The sequence below is a fragment of the Aspergillus tanneri genome (assembly GCF_003426965.1).
Source record: "Aspergillus tanneri strain NIH1004 chromosome Unknown AapTan_7_pilon_pilon_pilon, whole genome shotgun sequence".
Taxonomy (NCBI): Eukaryota; Fungi; Ascomycota; class Eurotiomycetes; order Eurotiales; family Aspergillaceae; genus Aspergillus; species Aspergillus tanneri.
In genome coordinates this window covers 3,554,456-3,575,891 of record NW_022984634.1, presented here as the reverse complement: position 1 = coordinate 3,575,891, position 21,436 = coordinate 3,554,456, and the positions used below count along the sequence as shown (strand labels likewise).

At 46.8% G+C, this 21,436-nt stretch overlaps 7 protein-coding genes across 7 annotated transcripts; 5 read left to right on the top strand and 2 right to left on the bottom strand.

Moving 5' to 3' along the window:
• Nucleotides 1-4,004: 4,004 nt before the first annotated feature.
• Nucleotides 4,005-5,381, top strand: ATNIH1004_007791 (guanine nucleotide-binding protein subunit alpha; the record flags this gene model as incomplete). Its single annotated transcript, XM_033572409.1, has 5 exons — nucleotides 4,005-4,134; nucleotides 4,217-4,401; nucleotides 4,482-4,645; nucleotides 4,700-4,958; nucleotides 5,040-5,381. 5 exons carry the CDS (start codon nucleotides 4,005-4,007, stop codon nucleotides 5,379-5,381), a joined length of 1,080 nt encoding a protein of 359 aa, XP_033425724.1.
• A 910-nt stretch (nucleotides 5,382-6,291) lies between these two features.
• On the top strand, nucleotides 6,292-7,528 carry ATNIH1004_007790 (mitochondrial 37S ribosomal protein mS38; the record flags this gene model as incomplete). Its single annotated transcript, XM_033572408.1, has 2 exons — nucleotides 6,292-6,745; nucleotides 6,828-7,528. 2 exons carry the CDS (start codon nucleotides 6,292-6,294, stop codon nucleotides 7,526-7,528), a joined length of 1,155 nt encoding a protein of 384 aa, XP_033425723.1.
• A 1,001-nt stretch (nucleotides 7,529-8,529) lies between these two features.
• On the bottom strand, nucleotides 8,530-9,524 carry VMA3 (H(+)-transporting V0 sector ATPase subunit c; the record flags this gene model as incomplete). Its single annotated transcript, XM_033572407.1, has 6 exons — nucleotides 8,530-8,594; nucleotides 8,668-8,771; nucleotides 8,844-9,000; nucleotides 9,091-9,220; nucleotides 9,379-9,391; nucleotides 9,508-9,524. 6 exons carry the CDS (start codon nucleotides 9,522-9,524, stop codon nucleotides 8,530-8,532), a joined length of 486 nt encoding a protein of 161 aa, XP_033425722.1.
• A 325-nt stretch (nucleotides 9,525-9,849) lies between these two features.
• Nucleotides 9,850-13,494, bottom strand: ATNIH1004_007788 (uncharacterized protein; the record flags this gene model as incomplete). Its single annotated transcript, XM_033572406.1, has 3 exons — nucleotides 9,850-11,253; nucleotides 11,310-11,592; nucleotides 13,319-13,494. The coding sequence occupies 3 exons, from the start codon at nucleotides 13,492-13,494 to the stop codon at nucleotides 9,850-9,852; spliced, it is 1,863 nt and encodes a 620-aa protein (XP_033425721.1).
• A 1,894-nt stretch (nucleotides 13,495-15,388) lies between these two features.
• On the top strand, nucleotides 15,389-17,149 carry ATNIH1004_007787 (CFEM domain-containing protein; the record flags this gene model as incomplete). The annotated part of the gene is made up of 1 exon (XM_033572405.1): nucleotides 15,389-17,149. One exon carries the CDS (start codon nucleotides 15,389-15,391, stop codon nucleotides 17,147-17,149), a length of 1,761 nt encoding a protein of 586 aa, XP_033425720.1.
• A 28-nt stretch (nucleotides 17,150-17,177) lies between these two features.
• ATNIH1004_007786 (uncharacterized protein) lies at nucleotides 17,178-17,498 on the top strand (the record flags this gene model as incomplete). The annotated part of the gene is made up of 1 exon (XM_033572404.1): nucleotides 17,178-17,498. One exon carries the CDS (start codon nucleotides 17,178-17,180, stop codon nucleotides 17,496-17,498), a length of 321 nt encoding a protein of 106 aa, XP_033425719.1.
• A 1,799-nt stretch (nucleotides 17,499-19,297) lies between these two features.
• Nucleotides 19,298-20,688, top strand: ATNIH1004_007785 (phosphatidyl synthase; the record flags this gene model as incomplete). The annotated part of the gene is made up of 2 exons (XM_033572403.1): nucleotides 19,298-19,659; nucleotides 19,734-20,688. The coding sequence occupies 2 exons, from the start codon at nucleotides 19,298-19,300 to the stop codon at nucleotides 20,686-20,688; spliced, it is 1,317 nt and encodes a 438-aa protein (XP_033425718.1).
• Nucleotides 20,689-21,436: the final 748 nt, after the last annotated feature.

Genomic DNA, 21,436 nt, shown 5'->3' with positions numbered 1-21,436 from the left:
ACTATGAATGCTCGTGGGGCTATCTTAATATGATCATCCTGGCCCGACTACCGGGTTCATTCACTTTGGACATTTAAGTAATTTGAGTGACACGGAGATTCCTAGCACCAAGCGTAGCTTATTGGTATCCTTGCGTAAGCCACGGCTGAATGCTTTGTTGGGATGCCATATGGCCAATTGCCTTTCAGAACGAGTGTAAACCTCATCTGAGAGCCATGCGCCTCACACCTGGTAGTGCAAGTAGGTTGCTGACCATTGAACTTCTACTCCGTAGGGTTTATGTTCTATGTATATTTACCCCCTCTTTTGTTTTCGCGTTGCTCTGTCCTCGGACGTATAACCCAGTCTTGTGAAGATGCTTGACAGGATTATTCGATGTTCGGCCACTGTGTTGCCCTGAATGTCCCAATGATCTTGAATGGAATGGAGCGGAGCGCAACACAAACGCTATCGGACTGGTTCAACCTTGTCTTGTTCTCCCGATTATCCATATAATAGCGGTGAGTCGTTTTTGGTCGTTTTCAGTGAAGTATTGTATTGATCGCACAATAGGACTGCTTCGAAGCCTTGTATTTACTATAGTATTTCCAATTATTGAGTGAATAAAGAGATGAAACACAAATCCTACAGAGTATATGCAACGATGGAGCGGAGGACCACAGTTTCTGGTCCAAACATCACGCACAGACATATCTTTTGCAGTGTAATCTTGAACTAGCCTGATTAGCTTCAGTGCTGATCGACAATGATGTGAATTTAGACTATCTCTATCTGCAATTATTGCCTGCCTCATAAATAGTCTTTTTCAATTTATGGATGGCTTATTTTTGCACAAGGACTAACTGGGATATGATTTGGGACAGGAGATAGCCATATGCTGTTTGTATTCTAGTTCCTTACTGTCATTCCTAGCAAGAAAACCCGAGGGATCGATCCTTTGTATCGCACATTGACTGACTGATCCTGACAGGCTGAAAAGGACCCCCCTGCCTTAGAGCAGCGACGGTGTTTGGCTCGCTGTGTAGATGAAACCGGAAGCACGGAAGCCGAGCTGAGCGACCCCCACTCTGCTATTTCTCCTTTAGGGAAGAGTTCGGCTTCGGTTGTTTCTTGGTCTCTGTTAATATTTTAAGTGTCTCCTGTATAGGAGGGCCTTAGGCATTTGGACACCTGTAAAGATAGACGCTGCTGGTTAGGGGTCAGGATTTGATCTGGCAGAGGGAAAAACCAAAACAAGAGTCAGTTATGGATTCCCTATACTTCTTACCGAGTACTCATGTCCGTATAAATTAGGGAACAAAGCACTGGGATTCGATCAATCAGAAACAGGAGCTTCCATGGACGATACATGGCTCGAAAATTAATCAACAATCCTGGTAACGGCTTTTATTACGATGCTCCGATCGGAGTACCTATTAGTAACAGTTAATAAGTAGATAGGTAGATGCTTCGTATTGTTAATTCAAATTGATGGTAAGTCCTATGTCCGTGGGGTGTGATGATGTCCAGCATTCGCTGTAGGAAGCACGAATTGTCGCTAGCGAGATTCAAGTTATTTTTAAATATATTAATTTAGGGGGTTGATTGAGGTACTCATTTCTGGCCTATTTCCCCTATCGTCTTGACGTGTTGAATTAATAGGGGGAAATGAAAAGGAATGGTTATTTTTTCCTTTTTTTTTTTTTTTTTTTTTTTTTTTTCATAAGTTTTATTCCTTCATAAGCGGTAGATAATCAATCCCTACGAGGGAAAAATTGGGGGGGACATCCAGGTTCGTGGAGACACGTCCAATGGATTTGCTGATGGAATTTGTAACCATTCGGATTTTGGATCGTATTCCAAAAGGAGCAGTCCTCCAATTGCTCAAAGCAAATAAATAAATACACCGTCGATCTGTGCATGCCTAATTGCCAATGCATCGAAAGCGAGCCTCGTGGCGCTGTTCGGTTGTAGTGTTTGCTAGTACAGTGGGAACTTGAGTTTGAGACTGGGTCTACTGGCGTATCTTGTGCGTGTTGGTGATATGGTCAACCGTCAGATTGCATCGACTGGAGGGTGCATATGTATGTATGTATGTGCAAAAAGCAGAAAGAAATGGTTCATCATATCCAAAATTAGACAGTATGGAGGAACATCTTATTTTAGGTTTCACTGCATGGTCATCAAATGGGGGCCAGGGATGAAGAATCAATTCATGGGTGGTCAGCATGGATCGATGTGCCTATCCATTTCCCTTGTTCAAACTCTGTAGTACTGGGTATACCGTATCTCATTCGGATCTGAGGTAATTTTTCAGTGGATGGAATATACCTATACCTTACGGGTTAACTCTGGATGGATGGAATGTTCTAACCTGATCGCAGTGTAGGACCAGGTACCTTAGGCTCTTAGGAACCTCTACCTGGCTGGGTAATGGCTAGCCTTTACGGACCTTACCTTATTCTCCAGCTCCAATCGGCTCTAACGAACCTGGTCAGACAAGAATGAACGAAGAATCCTGAATGGATCTTAGGAGTGGAGCGACGGGCGGTCCCCTACACCACTCACATGGCAGTCCACGTCGCAATTCTAGAGAGTGAGAATAGAGAAAGTCAAAGTGCAACTGGGTCTTGCTAGAGCCAAGCGACTAGACGGAGCTAGACGGGCGACTAACAGGACTAGAAGAGATTCGCTGGAATTCGACTAACCAAACCATGGAAGGTTCTGACTAAGGGAGTGCATTGCTACCCGCCAGAAACCTTCTTAGACGGTGTGAGACCCAAAGGCCACGCCGAACTAAAAGTCCACTGCATGATGACTACTCCCAATCTCCGCTAATAACTAGTTTAGTGAGTCGCTGACCCGCGCTGCCACAATGGCCCCCTCCCCTCCGATCAGACTTGATGGAATATAGTCAACAAATTGACGACGCTACTTCGGTTGCTTACACTTCCAGACTGTCCGATTATACCAAGGTCATCATCATTCATCCCGATTCTCACTGCTTCTTTCTCTCTCCCTCTTCCCTCCCCTCGTCATCGTTTGTGGCTCAATTTTCGCTCGGCTGCTGTGGGACGACAGAGATGTACTACGTCCTCCTATACTGACACCGGATCATTTTTCTATTTCCCCCCTCTGTATCATTCTCCGGGACTTAATCGTAATCCGTCAGTATCTGAACGGAATCCAGACCCGCCTTAACGAGCCCCCGAATCCGCTTCCAGAGCCGAAAATCCCCATCGGTAGTAAAGAGCAACTTTCTTTTCCTCCTTCTCGCTCGCTCTCCCTCCCTCCATCTCTCTTTTGGAACACTTTGCCGCCCTCTCCCATCGACTCGCGAACAATCACTGGTGTCTCTACTTAAAGCTGACCGAACCTCCGGATTTTTGGAACGTCAACGTCTGCAGTACAACCCGGTCCCAGTCGGAGCTGGAATTCCCTCTCGGCTCTTCGTGGATCCCTGTTTCGCTCGTTTAATCGATTTCGTATCTCAGAAACATCCTTCGGATTTGCCGTGGCGACAAAGGTTGTTGGTTTAATTTGCAGTGGGAGTTCATCTTCATTGCAACGGGAATTTGAAGTGGGGAGGCTTCTCGACAGCCTCAACAAACTGCTTGTGCCTTGTCAGTGTCCCGAGGCTCGGTGATCAGACAATTTGAATGCTCTTGTTGCCTCTGTCGAGGAACTGCGATATTCACTGCGTTCCGGACAGAAACAAAAGTTGATTTCTGTTGGTTATTTGTATTTCCATAATCGGTTAGTAATGCCCCAAAGAAGTCGATCTGTAACCTCGTATTTGGAGTTCTATCGTCAATACATGTCTCGATAATGGTCCTGCGAATGGCCTGCTGACATGGGATGGGCGTATCCCTGATTCAGCTCGGGAACTATTTGCATGCACCTGGACTCTTGATTTCGTCGCATGTCGGCATCGACTCTTTTCTATGAGCGACTGGTTTCCGCATTCCCGCTGACTTTTTTCTCTTTGATTTCTACAGTGATCCTTGCAATCCTTAGTATACAAAATGGGTTGCATGAGTTCAAAGCCTATTAATGCAGATGATAAGGAGGCAGTCCAACAAAATGCTAGAATCGACAAGGCTTTGAAGAATGACAAGAAAGTGATGGATCGGACAATCAAAATCCTTCTGCTTGGTATGCGTCATGTTCAGTCTTTGGTTTTGGTTTTTTTCTTTTTTTTGAAAACCGAATTCGGACTTACCTATTATCTGTGTAGGTGCTGGCGAGTCGGGAAAATCAACTATTATAAAGCAAATGCGCATTATCCACTCTGGAGGCTTCCCCGAGGATGAGCGCCGACAAACACGTGCAGTAATATATTCCAATATTGTCATTGCATTTAAGGTCTTGTTGGAGATTATGCGTGCAGAGAATATTGAATTTCAGTATGGTAGCACGAAGGTATACCCATAAGCCCTTGTTCCATTTTTTTTTTTTTTTTTTTTGGCTTCTAAGACTGACCTATATTTTTCTGTGCTCAGCCGTTGGCGGGACTTATCGATAATCTAGAGCCTGATGTGGGATCCGACGAGTCTTTCGCAGATCTTAAGGTCCGTGATGCCATGAGGGATATGTGGGATGATAGCGGTGTTCAAAAAGCTGTTGCCCGAGGGCATGAATTTGCCCTTCATGATAACCTTCATTAGTGAGTTTCAACTTTGCATTTTCCCGTAACGGGCAAGTATTGACTGTTCATCAGCTTCTTCAACTCTCTCGATCGGATATTTGCAAGTGACTGGCTTCCTGACAATCAAGACATGCTGCAAGCCCGCTTGCGGACCACAGGAATCACGGAAACTCTGTTTGAACTCGGCCAAATGAATTTTCGCATGATGGATGTAGGTGGACAACGATCTGAGCGGAAAAAGTGGATTCACTGCTTTGAGGGTGTCCAATGTCTCCTTTTCATGGTCGCTTTATCTGGGTACGACCAATGTCTTGTTGAAGACCAGAATGCGGTAAGTTCTCAATCATAGCTTTCGCCTTGCCCTGCCTTCCTGCTTTATATGAAGAAGAACCTGACTAATTTCCCCTCAAAGAACCAAATGCATGAGGCGATGATGCTTTTCGAGTCATTAGTGAATGGCGAGTGGTTCAAGCGAAAGCCGATTATATTGTTTTTGAACAAGATTGATCTCTTCAAGGGAAAGCTCGGAATTTCACCGGTTTCCAAGCATTTCCCGGATTTCAACGGCTCTAATTCCGATTTCGACGCGGCGGCCAGGTATTTTGCTGATAGGTTCCGCGGCATTAACCGAATTCCCGATCGAGAGATTTATATCCACTACACGAATGCCACCGATACAACGTTGCTCAAGGCAACCATGGACTCGGTACAGGACATGATCATCCAGAAAAACCTCCATACCCTCATCTTATAGACTGCTTCACCAGAGATGATTGGCTTAACGACGTTTTCCGTGAACATGAGATGCAAACTTTTCACCCTTCTACCATTATTTCGTGTTGCATTTCCTGAGCGATTTCCCCCACGACATGTGGTGCTTGTTCCTTGTTTGATGTATTCATTTCTTTTTATATATCCTTTTCTTCGTTTTTAGGGACGCTTTGGTAGAGCGTTCTTGATTGGATTATCCATATTGTTCCCACGTCATACTACCTCAAAAGCTGATACTGCCAGATTGCTTTCTTTTCCTTTGCTTCAGCGACGGGCTCTTGTATGGTCCATATTGATACCATCTCTTGTTCTATTTCTTCTCTCCCTATCTCAATACTTGACGATATTTCTATTTTTACACTTTCCGTATTTCTTCCTGAGAATTATGTACTATTCTTCGCTCAGTTTCCTTTCTCTTTTCTTGTTTTTGCGTGTGTTTGACCTGACCTCCATAATCTCTTAGGGAGCGGATTTTGTTTATCTCTCTTGAATCCGACTCAGTGGGATCTTACAATTGATTTGTCCGACTAGTTGGGGCTAACATATACAAGAGATGATAGATACCCAGCAGTGAGGTTGGTATGTGGTGCTCACTATTCTATATTGGAAATGACCCGGGACCACCGTCAAGTTGTTTTGGAATTAATCATTCGGTGTACATGTATTAGCTTTGGAGAGGTCGTGCTTGTATAAACATTGACATTGCGAGCGGTAAATAGCTGTTTCAAGCCATTAATGTTAAAGCGTATACATACTCTGCAAGTATATGGGTTTTCTTTTATGAACAGGCCTTTGTTTTGTAGTATCCACTTTAGCTGATTGACTGGATCACCTGATCAGACCTGTGTTGCCTCAGGTGTCAGGGTGCGGGCTATACCTAATTGGGCTTCCGCATGATCGGCTCAACCTCGATTTCGCCTCCGGCTCTCTACACGGCTTTATTCCCGACATTCTCGTCACCCAGTTCCTGGGCTCTTCGACGTCGGAAAATGTTGTCATACTCATTACGCCAGGCTGTATGGGCGCCTATTGTGCCCATAACCGGCATATCTCGCTCGTCTAGCCAGGCTCTTACTACCTTTTCCAACGGCCTCATCGGCGCAACACAGCAGGTGCGTCAACGCCGATACTCCTCTTCCTCCTCGAAACCCAGCGATGGCTCCCGAAGGATCGATGCTTCTTCCCAGACCCCGGCGAAAGGTGTGAACTCTGGGGAGAAGCGCGAGGGAAAAGCGTCCAGACGGAAGGGGAAAGACAGCAACGGCCGTAACGGTTCTAAGTCAAACCAGCATACAGCCTTCTCCAGATTGCCCAGTGTTCCCTCGACTCAGCATCTGCAGCCACATGGTAGGTCCGAGTATTTTTGAGAAATATATACTTTTCTACGGTTACAAACCAACTAAAATTTTTTCCCTTATGATTGTTATAGATGTACATGTTGCGTCGTTCTTCTCCATCCATCGACCCATCTCCGTTTCTACTACTGTTCCTCCCCCCTCAAGCTCCGAAGCTTTCGATGCCATATTCACCATGAAGAGGCCTACGAAACAAGAAACTGATGATGTCATGCTCACCCTGTCCTCGACCGTCCACTCCATGGAGAACGCCTTTCAAGTTGCCGCCGAGCAAGAAGGGTCGGTGAACGGGTTCGAAATGGAGGGTGGCCAATTGGACGGAATGAACATGTCAGACATGAAGATCTCCATCGAAGAACTCGCGAAACGTCTTCGTCCTTTCCACCCGCCACCGCCGCCTGTGCCGTTCGAGGAATTGGCGGCGAGAGACATGGATGCCGAGTCGGAAGACCTGCACACACAGGAAATTTCCAGTTACTCGACCGTCCTGACCATCCACGAGTCCACTCACGCCGACGGTCGCAAGACTTACGAAGCCCACACGGGCCCGTTCGTTCGCACTACCGAGATGGATGCTCCTAGCGCCGAGGAGGACCAAGGCATCATCGACGTCCCGAATGGCTCCGAGTCCACCTACATTGAACGTCTCCGTAACAACCTAACAATGCACGCTCTCAGTACCAAGAGACGGCGCAGGTTGAAGATGAAGAAGCACAAGCTCAAGAAGCTGTTGCGAAGGACGAGAACGCTGCGACGGAAGCTTGAGAAGGCCTAACTGAGTCGAATTGGGTGGGGTAACGTGTTAGATCCCTTTTTGTATTGGTTCATCGTCTGCCTACCTAGCTTTTTTCCCTCTTCGAATCTCCTCCCCTCTCCTAGGAATCCTTACATGTGTCCTTGTTTAACCAGGTAGAGTAGGGGCTCTGTTATTCTACGTTCCTTTTCTGTTGTTCATTGTTATTATGGCTTCTGCTGGCTCCATATCCATTATACTTCTGCATACCTCTGGGGCATTGTCCATTCAATAGACAGTATCATTTACATACGTTCTTGCAACTTGTCTTTTAGTTTTTATTTATTTATTTTTGAATAAGCACAAATTTCATCTCTAGCATTCTCTATCTGATTTCTATGGATACTTCGTACTTTATATCCAGTAAATTCAACCAATTACTCTGCAACTACTTGATATTCATATGGGTTTATGCAAAGTTCATACGTAGGTCGAATTCAAAACCGGGAAAATCCATGCAAATAACAAACAGCTAGATATAAGTACCACTATAATATAAAACATTCACACTAAATAAATAGGGACCAGGAAAGACAAAGGAAAGACAAAAAAGGAAACCATTTCAGCATTGCGGAAGTAAAGATCCCAAGTAGGATCACACACAGAACGACACCCATAAAATACAGCCCAGCGCAGACCTTGGCGATGCAATGTATCTACCTCGCTTCCTCCCCCATTCAACCTTCGTCCTAGTCTACAGTCTAGGCCAGCACGTCGGCATTAAAAAGGAATTCCTTGACCAGTATGAAAGACAGTTCCAAAGCCACTTCGCTTCTCCTTTTCTCCGTCTGACTCCTTTGCTTTCCTGCCTCTAAGAGAGAACAAAACGACCGGAACGCCCGTTCTCTCTAGGTGCAAAAAACAATGCAGCACTCACGTCAATCGCTGCAAAACTGAGGACCAACCACTTTATCTCCCTCTTAATATAGTCCATACACAAAGGGAAAGCTATGCTTTTGTTGTACGGAGAGCGAGGTGCTCGCTTAGCACTTGGTCTCGATAGTGGAACGGGAGTTCATCAAAAGGGCGACGATAAGACCGTAAAGACCTGTGAAATGTGACGCAATTAGGAAATCATACATAATCTTGCGAGATGTTTTCGGTCTTAAGCTCCGACTCACCCAAGACTTCAGCGAAAATGAGAATCAAAATCATGCCAACGTAGAGTCTGGGTTGCTGGGCTGTTCCGCGGACACCAGCGTCACCAACAATACCAATGGCAAAACTGGAAGATCGCATGATTAGTTTCGAATATAGTCCAACATGCTGACCGAAGTATCCGGGATGGTGAACCTACCCAGCTGCCATACCGGCCAGACCGACGGCGAGACCTGCTCCCAGCTGAACGAATCCTGTGTACAGGGCAACCTTTTGTTGCAAGTCGTTGGCAATCAAAACCGACACGACCAGCCCGTAGATACCAATGATACCGGCCATGACAATGGGGACAATGTCTAAAGTTATAGTCACGTCAGAGCTATTCTTGATCTACTCAGACACATCCAGAGTCCTTGCACAAGATATACATGACGAGGAAGACGTACTCTTAACGATCAGATCGGGCCGCAACACAGCCATTCCACAGACGCCGACACCAGCCTTGGCGGTTCCATAGGCGGCTCCGAAACAGGTGAAGACGATAGCTGAGGTGCAGCCCAGCGCACCGAAGAAGGGCTATAGAGTTTAAATGTTAGTTATTGTGTTGAACAGGAAACAAGTGCTTCTTTAGATGAAATCTCGTAGCGTCCCGGGGCTGCATCAAGACAGAGCTGATCCGCGGCTAGCGTAGAGCTTTGCAATGGTGAACAACAAAGGAAAGTGGTAGGACCTACCGCATAGACGGGACTACAGATACACTAAATTAGCATAAACAGCTTCGAAAACTCCCAGAGCATCATCAAAACCAAAGTCGGGTGCGTGGTCATGGCAGAGGAAAAGGAGTCGAGTCGGGGATTACATACCAAAGTTCAGTGGCCATTTCGGAAAGATCGAAGAGCTTAGGAGAAATAGATGGGTAGGGGAACTATCGAGGTAGCTTATATAAACAAGAGAGGGCAGATGAATGCCGCGTAGACAACCGTTGCGATGATGCGAAGGATTTCAGGTGCGAGACGGAGATGGGACTGGCGAACACGCTGGTTGCTTCGGGGAGGCTGACGGAACTGTTGACACGTGACTTCCCGCTTGTCGCAGCCGGAACGCATCCAATAATTACAAGGCCTACATTAAATGTGTGTATGTGAATATGGCAATGAGAAATAAATCTATCTAGTACACATTGAGGTCGGTGGAGCCAAGGCACTTTATTCAAGCATTAATGTAACCCGGGACCCAGGGATGTTGAGTTTGGTGCCGGTTTCAAGCACTTCTTCCGACCTGGCTGGATTGACGGGTTGTAAATAGGTAATTGCCTTCTCCGACAAGGCCCCAAAGTGATTAGGAGCGAAGGCCAAATATTTATGTTCCGTGCCGGCGGCCGTCTGCACCGCACGGCTTTCAGTATCTGACACGACCCCAAAATGGTATGAGGCGCTCCCCTGTGGAGTCAGGACCTCTGCCTGGCTGGCACTTTCGTAATCTGAGGTAATTGATACATAGAATTGGATGTAGTCACCGGGTCGGACAACCTGTGACAGAGACGACAGCTCGCCCATGAGCATAGGGTTGTCAAGCGATGGTGGCATGTCTGGTACTGATGTCGGGGCTGTGGAGGAAAACAACTCATCAGAGGTCAATAAATCCCCATCATCAGCTAGGTCCATGAAGCCGGTTTCGGGATCTAGCGACAAAAGACCTTGTTTTTTGCCCCATCCACCGCCGCCACTCATGACGTGGTGCAGCTTGCCTCCCGATTGAATAATGTCTGAAAGTGCGTTCGAAGTTCGATTCGCTTCATTGATTTCGGGACTCTCAATCAAGGCCCAGACGGAAACCTTCTGGCCAGGAATTTCATGTTCTGCAACGTAACGAGGAAGCTCTTCCTCTAACTCGGAAGAAGCCGGCATTGGCTCCGTCGAGTTGTCATCAACATGTTTAGTTATCTGACGAAGGATGTTTCCCATGCTAGATACTACTCTCCTTCGCTTGCCAATAGGATGTAGCGGGAGGTCAATAATCCTGCGAATGGACTCTGTGGTGGATGTGACAATACAACGTGACAATTCGATGGTCTGATCCAGGCTATACTTGGACGAAGAGGCGTTGTAGGACCAGCGTGTCCCAAACAGGGTGTTCTCTTTCCCATTGAGGAATATTGTATTGGAAAGACGTAGGCCAACTTCATGAGTTGGCCTACGGAGGCTTCCGTTGGGGATGTTCGGAACACCCGTTCGGACTGAAAACAAAAGAGCTGCCTCCTGAGCATTTGCGGCCCTGACTCCACGGGGCGCAGCGGCCTTTCCTTGTATGTCGCCCGCAGTAGAAAACAAAACCGATATACCCTCCAATTCAGACACACCATTGTTCTCTATGGCAAGATTCGACTCCAGGGGGGAGCCGGGTATCTTATCAATGACTGCTACAAAGGCATGCACATGTTCATGAGAATCCCGACCAAGGTACAGCCGGTTGATCCATTGCTCGAGAAAGGTACTGGCTGTATCAACCCAGGGGGCAAAGCTTGGGGTGACGAGAAGAATAGGGATGGGCTGTGACTCTAATCGCAAGCTCGGGAGAGGAGGGAGGCTGGAAAGAATATCATCTAGGGTCTCTTGAACAATTAGTTCTTTGTCGCATGGACATGAGAAAACACGGGGAGACATACGATCAATTCAGGAGTGTGCGTCAACCAGGAATAAGCCAATCGGGGACTGTCCACTTTTGTTGCGAGAGACTGTGCTACATGGTTGAGTCTTTGTCGGTATGGGTCTCGACGGCTTTGGAATCCACTGCATCCCAACATCTGCCGAAGCCGCCCTGGCTTGACGGCCAGGCGTGCTGGCAAAGAGGACGGGGTGCACCCGAATGTTAGCGACATATAAGCATGGAGATCGACAATCGCAGTCGAGATATAGGCGGTTAATAAATGTTCGAGACCTGCACCCTGCCTGGTGGAGTTAAATCCTGAGAGATTCTCAAGGAGCGAAATCCTCTTTGCCAAGACCGACAATTATATAATGGGTCAACCCACGTCGTCACTCGTTTTCCCTCACGGCGGGGCGGAAAAAATATCGTAATATCCTGAAACCGCGACAGTTATTATAACCGAAGGCAGCAGGTGTGCTCTCTATAATTTTAAACATGCATTATTACTGGAGCTCCATGATAGTTGAGCTTCATATTAGTAGTATTCTCTGTGAGGACTATATCATATACCCCATCTTCCTGGCGTAGGAGGGTTGAAACTTTTCGGTTCTGTAGAGTGCTCATAGATGCCATTGGAACTCAAGGTCCTTAACCCCATAATGGGGCTAGAAGTGGATATACCTCTAGAGAAATGGTGAGATATCAACAAGAGATTTCCTAACATTCGGCTGTAATCTGGATCATTGGACTTCGAAAATCCAGAAGGGGAATTGTCTTGTCCAAGATAATTTTTCATTTCGATCAGTTAGACAGCAGGTGGTAGCTTCTAGGTACAGGAAAACGAGAATGATGATGGTTGTGCATAAAATGATGTAAGATGTAGTTAACTAAACGTATTACGACCTGCGGATTTGTATTCCCATATGACACCTTTTTAACTGTGATACCTCCACCCACCATTCTGCCTCTTTTTTATTTGGTATTTAAGGTGACTTATTTTTAGTCTCTAAATAGTTTATGCATTTTATTTTAAGTAACCAGCATTGTTAATTGCCTAGATATTCTAAATTGGACTGTATTGCAGGCTGTGTATATGTATTTAAGACTAGGATATATTAAATTTAATAAAATACTCCTGTATCTAACTTATATAGTTATATAGAACAGATTTACTTCATATAAGCCTGCATAATAGTGGAATATTTGAGATGTCATACGTTACAAAGGTGCCATTTTATAAAAGAATACCAATTCGCGGCTGTGGAATTTATGTTAATAGTTATTAAGGCAAGGTACTCCCTAATTGCATAAGCAAGTGTGGTTATAACTAGTTAGTTAGTTAATGTAACTTAACAGGTTAACTAGGTCTTTTTATTAGTTATTTGTTAGCTAGTCTACACAGAAATGCCGAAATGCACTACTGGTTAGATACAAGGCACTGAATCATACGTACAGGGGTGGGTGGCGCTTGCATTAACGGGTGTAGTCATAACCTCCATTCAGAAATCGCGAAACCAGTTTTTCACAATACTATGGGGACATCCTTAATCATCCTTAATCAATTTAAGGAGCAGGTAGGTGCAACAAGGACTGTGCTTTCTCAGCCTCGTATAGTTGGAAATGGCGTCCACATTCAGTAGTAGTTACCTTATAGGCACGTACTTAGTAGTATATAAAATTAGGAGAAGATTATGATATCATGCCTAAATCAAGAGATATGAATAGCACGATTACTCCATAGTTGGTAGGGCTGTGCTCCGCAGGGCTGTGTGGTCCACCTTTGCAAAGGATGACGGGTACTAAGCATGAGTATCCAGACAATATCGATCTGGTTTTAAGATCTGACAGATGATAGGGTCTTATTTGACAGTCATGCCCGCATACGTCAATCAAATATAGAACCCAGACAGCCATTCAATTCAGTCTCTGTCGACTCTCGAAGACCCGTAAGGGACAATGAAGAGCGCCAAGCGTTCTCCCAGGCAACAGGATAATGGACCATGGCAAAGCAGAGAATTCCGCCCTTACTGAAGCACCGCCAAGGGCGTCTGCACACCGACGTAGGGCCGACTGAAAGTAAAACTCAGCCGACGAATCTCTGGATCGCAGTCCAGGCAGCGGGAAATTCGACGTCTCATCGTCGCATCGTCCTCCAATGAGGGTCGTGAGAAACAGGCATGAGCCACAGTTGGCTGTGGAAGCATGACGTAGTGCTCAGTTCGGATCAACGATGATTTCTGACTAAGGGAAATCTGAACCAGTAGTTAGTTAAGAGTGTACTCCATAGTTAGGTTAGTTCCAGGCTAGTTAGAATGAAATTCGGTCGTCTTGTCGGACGGATGTAGGGAGAAGACTTGCCTGCCGTTCTTTATTTTGCCGTCGATGATTTAAGAGTCCGCCGTTCCGCTCCCGTCACCCTATTCTACTCTTCTTTCCCAACTCTTGTCGTTTCTCTTTCCATCTTCCCATCCACCGTTAGCTCTACACCTATAGAACCGTTTTTGACTCTCGATCGATTCTCAAATCACAATGCCTTTCACTGCTTCGTAAGTTTCCCGCTTGTTCCGTCGTAGTTCCTTTGCCCGTCCGGCATATCAACAGGGGGTTTTTTTTTTATGTCAACCCCTTCTTTCTCTGGACTGGAAAGAAAATGAAAGAAACAAAATGCAAATATTTCCAAATGGATATTGTTGGCTAATGTATCTGGGAAATAGTGACATCTGCAAGATCCTTTTCGCAATCATTCTCCCTCCCCTCGGTGTCTTCCTGGAGCGAGGATGTGGTGCTGATCTCCTCATCAACATCTGTTTGACCATTTTGGGTTGGATTCCTGGCATTATTCACGCTTTGTATGTGCTATCTATAATAAAAGGCTATTGGCTGCCTAGCGCCTTCGCTAACCCTCCGCTTTTCAGGTACATTATTTTCAAGTACTAGACATTATGCTGCCCCTGATTCCCCTGCCCGATTCGGTCCACGATTGATCGAGATCGAAAGACTGCGTTGCTTCACCATTTCCCACTCCTGAATTCCTCGTTCTGAAATCAAACGGACGATTGTGTCGTCGTCCGTGCTGTTCCGCGCAATTCCGACCGAGAGACGCCTAATGTAGCCCCGCCACTTGGCAGCCCATATTCGTGTTCGTTGAAGCATGGGACTGATGGGTGGTCGTATCGCCTGTTCTCTGTGATGGGGCTTCGCATTTGCTCTGTTATTATTAATCATTTGTGACCACTGTGTTTCCTTTCTGTCCGTTTCTTTTGCTTCTCTTCGGATGATACCAGGTCCTTTGTTATACTGGGCTTTTTGTTTTGCTGTTTGTCAGTGATTAGTATTAATGATTGATGGCAATGACAAGATTTTAATATCCCATGCACCCTTTGGAGCCTCTTTGCTACTAGAGAAGCGCATTTGCCAGCTTGGTTATGGCATTGGTCCCAGTCCGTGCCACAGAAATTTAAGCTAAAATAAAGTTCTTTGCTGAACCAATTTGTTCACAAAGCTGGGATTTTCTTTTAATTAGTCCATTCCTAACACTCTTGGCTTCTTTAGGCTTGAAGCGCCCAGGCGTCTTGGATCAGCTGACCTGACATCACCGAGATTTCGTTGCAGACTCGGCGCCAACCTGGCGCGTATATCCAGTTCACCTGGGCTGTTCTCACCCACACAAAGCGCCAGCCAGTGTAGACCTATTCCTGCCGGCTACGTGTCTTTCGCTGCGTACGATGGCTTTGCGTTTCATCGAGGCGCCTACAGAAGGGCGCAGTTTCATACATTTCCTCTTAGGTGCAGATCTACTCGACTAACAGCCAGTCCGCGTCATGGCCAAAACAAGAGACCTTCCGCTTGACGCCAACAATGGCGGGTTGGACTCGAATGCGCCGCGCCTTAATTGTCATGTATTTCTCACTGTCTTTCTTCTTGATCCTGGATACAGTTGTCGCGAAAGTGCATAGCTTGTCTATACCCTTTTCTTTGGCTTTGATATCTAGAATGGTCGTCTGCCTGTCCCTATGACTCTAGGGGTAGATGAGCGGTCCTCTGCGACGTTGAATTCGGGGTAGGTCAATCGGGATCTATGAAATGGATTCGTTCGTTATGGCCCAGGTCGTTACGATGACTGACCAGATAATACTACTAGATCGTCGCAATATGTTATTGTTCTACCCTCAAGTGTTATTCATCGCAGTCTCGTTGGTTTTGACAAACAGTGCCAATGGCTTGCAACACACAGCTGCGGTGGCTTCGCCCACCGATAGTGTTCCAAAATGCGCTGCCAATTGTGTCGCAAATTTTATCCAGACGGAGTACCCGGATAATGCATGTTCCCGGGGGTTCGACACCAGTTGCCTGTGCAGGATATACGCAAAATCCGGCTATACATTGGGAGAAGCAGCCTTGCGTTGTAGTCTCTCCTTTTGCTCCTTGGGGGCTGTGTTAAGTTCAACAGCCTATAGTATCTGCGATTCGGTGGCCGGTGCTCTACCACGGACTCATCCTACTATCACTGCTACAGTTGTGGCCATGATGCCTACGCAAACAACGGCTGAAAATACAGTAACACCCAGTTCTATCTCGTCTTCATCTTCGAGTCCTCTACACTCCCAAACCACGCATACATCACGTACATCAACTCTCTTCACCACCGAGAGTCCGATCTCAATAAGTAGCACCGAACAGCACTCTTCTAGAATTACTAGTGACCAGCCTCCATCCCCGAGTGCGACATCGAAAGAGAGCAAACTGAATGCGGGAGCAGTCATAGGGGTATCGGTGGCCTCAGGTGTGTCGGGGTTTTTCATTGTCGGAGTCATTATATTCTTCTGTTGCAGGAAGATAAGACGAAGGAACCAGCTGGCGAAAGGCAGGAATTTCTTCGAGATTGGCGGCTCCATGTCAGAACCCTCTGATTTTGCCCTGCCGTCTAGACGCCCAACTCCGGGACCAAACTCTTTGTCTGGTGTTGTAAATCAGAACCTGGGAACCTCAAGATTGAGGTCCCCGTTCGAGTACAGGCCTCAAAACCCAGCAGTGGTCGTTACAAGGCCAGGTAGTGACTATAACAATGGCCCGGCGAGAGGCGTTAGTCCAAGAAAGATAGGGTTTGCATTTTCGTCTAATTCGGACCTGGAAGCTTCGCCGAGCCAGTCATCTCCACGGACACTTTCTGACTTGTTGCCTGAAAAGCCTACTTATGACCTTTATCCGCAACCACTGCGATGGAGTCAACATAAACCTTCGAGACCTACCAGTGGTGAAACAGTGTTTGAAGAGGATGTCACTAGGCCAAGAGGTGGCCCTGGTGCTCTCACTCTGTATATGAATCCCTCGAGCTCGCCGGCTCGACATGGTTCGACCCGCCAGTATAATCGAATTCCAATGACAGGATTACCTGATAACCCCCGTGCTATGTTTCATGGCTTTCAAGGGAAGCATAATAGAACTTTGGTCCCACGGAGCCCTGACCCTCGCAAAAAGCTTGTCTATGCCAACGCGGGAGCAAGAATCCAACCCCCTCATCACAATGATATATGTGGTCACCAGTTGTATCAACGCCAGCAGGGACTCTCTATGTATCATGACAACAGTGTTGATAATTATTGGCGAAATCTCGACCATGGATACATGAGAGGTGTCGGAATGCGGCAGCCCCACAGTATGGCGCGCCGCTCATTTAATGGCCCGGAAGCAAATAGCAGTGCATTGGACATCCTAGGTGGCGAGTTTGAAACGATTAATATCCACGAAAACTCAGGGGGGCCGCCGAATGTTCCGTCACTCCGGGAGTTTCAGACCCCTTACTCCCGTAAAGGAAGCGCGAACACCGTTGAATGTACTCCAGCGACAGGAGTATTGTGATGATAGTGCGCCTGTGAATTACTCCCGGATGCCGTTCCCTAGATCTGTCAGTCCATCCCAAGAGATCGTTTCCAGGCCGCGGATCGTCAAACGAGATGATATCAAGAGAGTTCAGATCCGGCGAGGCAAGCCGCAGCCAGCAGGAACAGCTGTTCCCTATTCACCCGAAGACTACTGGAATGGATATCATCTGAGTTTTATATCTCAACGCAACTCTCACGGAATGATGGATGATTCCAAATATCCGACAGAGGTGACGGGACAAATGTTGAGGAAGAAAGCAGTGCCCATGGAACGCAACCTGACACCGTCCAGACAAGGCAGCGATTTGATCCTCCGCGTGGACTGAGGGGCTCCTCGTTCTTTGTGGACCGATTGGTTGACATTATTTTCATTGTATTATAGTAGTATGGGAAACCTGAACTCGGGGACCCCAGAATCCTTTCTTTGTATGTACGTGTATTTATTCTGACCTTTGTTGTCCTTACGAGTTGTACCGATGTTTGCCGATGTACTCTAGAAGATCAGTCACCGATAGTTAATGGTTCTGACGAAAATCCTTCGGGATTATCACACTTTACCGAATTTTCCAGCCTCGTAGGGTGAATCCAATTTGAATTTTGTGCCAGCGAGAGTTAGTCGGGTCGGGAAGGAAACCTTCTGTGATGTACTTCAATCCAGGCAAGGGAAACGATTTCACATGCAACCAAGCTCGAGAGAACAAGGACAGAGACTGCGGTGGAGAGATGTAACACTGCATTGCGTTATGTCCATTCTTCCGTTCCAGTACTCTTTCTTCCCCCCTCCTTCTTCCGTAGGTCTGCATGTGGTTCCCGATGCGGTATTAAATGGGAATCCTGGTTGGCTGTAGATCCAATCACTGGCTAAGACGATTCCCTAGCTCTCGAGCTTCCGGGATACTAGACTAGCGGTAAGCTAGGACGAGGCAGATCCGTACGAGATGCCACCTCACAACTACCGCATGATATTAGACGTTCCTGGGACGTGCCTGCGCCATCGACGCGGATGGTCTCTGCGCGAAGAGACAGCAGGTTCCGAACGGGTTTAGCGGGATCACGGGTGGCTGGCTGACTAAGGAGAGATGCCATGACGTCACGATGGCTGTGGTTTGAGCGCCGGAAGATGAGACTTGGTACTCCTCTCCAAGCGTTTCTGCTGAGTGATAGATACTAAGGTGGAGGGCAGTGATCCAAGAATCATCATTGAAATCCCTAATGTTGCCCTCGCTCCTCCTCACTGCATGTCAATCCCCACCATCGTTTGCAGTTGTGAGTCCGTCGACGCCTTGATCTTGGTCTGGGACGAATCAGAGGGTTAGCCTCATCATTCTCATAGTCCAGAATGAATCTCTAAGAAGAGAAGATCGTTGTCGCTGCATGGCGCGGAGAGAAACGGCGGTAAACCTTCTGCTTGGTGGAGTCGCCTACGGCTCTCTGAACCAGCAAGAATCTCCATTCCAGGCTGCCTGGTGAACACTAAGACCATCGTCCAAACGCGGTCGATGACGGAGCCACGGGCTGCGTCGCATCACCCATGGGATTGATAAATGGGAATGAAAAGGTCTCGGATTCTCTCACAATCGTATATTAACGGCCCCGTTTTCCCTTCATCAGTCGATTTTCTCCCCCAGTTTTCACCCCACTTCGATAATCCTTTCTCCCTTCAGCTCTGTTGATCTTGTTCGACCTGGATCCTACTTGTCTCCAGTGTGAACAATCCCTCCATTCTTGCAGTGTCATTGCAGACTAGAGGTGGATAGACTTGATTGACTGATTTATCTTCTCCCAGTTACGTGGGTGGCTACTTTAATTTTTGTCCTCCGAGGGTGTTGGCCAGTTGGATTGTCTAAATTCTGGTATCTCGAGATATCACTCTCCTTTCTTGGATTAATTCAAGACTCTTTTATTTTACTGTTATTCTTTGTGGGAGAGACCAGATTCTGCATCTGTCAGCGGTACCCTCCTTCTTTGGGTCTTTTTGGGTCTGCTGGGTCCTACTCCACTATTCATCCCAACCTAATCAAAACACCGTCGCCACTGGGCCGAGGATTACCAATACCCACAATCACGGGAACATCAAAATACAAAACAAAATAAACAAAAAAAAAAAAAAAAAAAAAAAAAAAACATGACGACCACCGACAGTCTCAGTACCCGAGTTCGCCGGCTGTCTAGCCTGGATGCTACTCGGGCCGACCTTTATGGTGGTCCTAGCGTGGTTCTGCCTCCCAAATACCTGATGGCCTCCAGCGCTCACGACACGGCCTTGGAGATGGAAATGGCCAAGCAGCACCTGGATGATGAGACATCTTCTGAAGATGGGTCTCCTCGTGTGGCCACTCCCGTCTCTAGGCCTGCACAGACCACGACGGACGAGTTTGCCTTGGCCTTCGACATCGACGGGGTCCTAATTAGAGGAGGGGATCCTATCCCAGAGGCCGTTGAGGCCTTGAAGTATATCAATGGAGACAACCCCTACGGGATCAAAGTGTAAGTTTCTTTCATCTCGTCAAATGTGCACAACAATATAATTCTCCCCTGACTTTTGTATTATTATTTGTTAGGCCATACATATTTGTGACGAACGGTGGGGGAAAAACGGAAGAAGAACGATGCCTAGATCTCAGTCGACAATTGGAACTGGAGGTTTCCCCTGGCCAATTCATCTGCGGCCACACCCCCATGCGCGAAATGACCGAGAGGTATCACACTGTTCTTGTTGTGGGTGGTGTCGGCGAGAAATGCCGGGTTGTCGCTGAAGGGTACGGCTTCAAGGATGTCATCACCCCTGGAGATATCATCAAAACGAGACAAGATACTACCCCGTTTCGGATCCTAACCAAGGAAGAATATGACAATTCCCGGGTTCGAGATCTCAGTAAAACGAGAATTGAGGCTATTTTTGTCTTCGCCGATAGTAGGGACTGGGCTGGAGACCAGCAGATCATCTTGGACTGTCTAATGTCGAAGGATGGGCATCTTGGCACTCGCTCCGAGAACTTCGACGAGGGTCCTCCTGTGTTCTTTTCCCACAATGATGTTGTATGGTCCACTTCCCATGAGCACTCCCGTATCGGCATGGGCGCACTCCGGGCATCGCTGGAGGCTCTGTACAAAGCCGTCACTGGAAAGGAATTAACGACTATCGCGTTCGGAAAACCCCAGTTAGGCACATATCAATTTGCCACCAGGCTTCTTCGCCAATGGCGCAAGGACACCCATGGCATCAACAAACCTCCGCAAACTGTATACTTTGTCGGCGATACGCCTGAGTCGGACGTCCGAGGGACCAACGAGTTTGACAAAATCAGCGATGTCCACTGGTACTCGATCTTGGTCAAGACCGGCGTATATCAGGAAGGCACAACTCTTCGATTCCCACCGAAGAAAGTGTGCCAGAACGTCCTGGATGCGGTTCAATTCTCCGTGGAGCGTGAGATGTCCCGCAATTGTAACGAGTCAGCCATCGCGGATGACGCAGACTCGCAGGAATCGACCTCTATCGGCATACGAATCTGATCTCTTATTTTCTCGTATTTTCTTAAGCATCTTTCTTTTGGAGGTCTATATTTCCTTTTTTTTTTTTTTTTTTGACATCACCTAGAACATTTCCACTGCCTATCGATATACAACATCATACACTTCTGCAAGTCATAACCTTTTTTCACGCTAGTACATACATATGATTCCGAGACACGACCTATGCTTTTCTTTTCTTCCCCACCCTTTATATATACATTTGTCGTTTTGGGGGAGGGATTTGGAGCCCTTTCGGTATATTTCACTGATCACACTAGCCTTGCGTCAAACAAAGGCTGGTATTATGAATACATGATAGATTTATTTCACTGGACATTTGCTATCATCCAGGGTTGACTGCTAGCTGAATGAAGTGCGCCAATACCCGAGGACATCTTGGGTGGGAGGGGGAAGGTTTATAGAATTAGTGCTAGTTCCATTCAATTAAAGAATAAGAGATACCTATTGATATGCATGATATGATACCTATTTAACTATAGTAGTGGAGGTTGAGACAAGGCTCCGGATGTCCTGACCCGTCTATCCATGTATATTATGCCTATAATACATGTCTCTATTATCCCTCCACTCTATCTTCTCACGTCATCCTCACCTGCTGTATGTGCAAGAACGAGGCTACAGCATGCCAAAGTACCTCTCCCATGGCCAAATCTCCGTCTGCATCGCATCATGGTGCAACGCACGGAAGAGACTAAATAGGCAATTCCGAATGGTTAAGGTTGGTTGA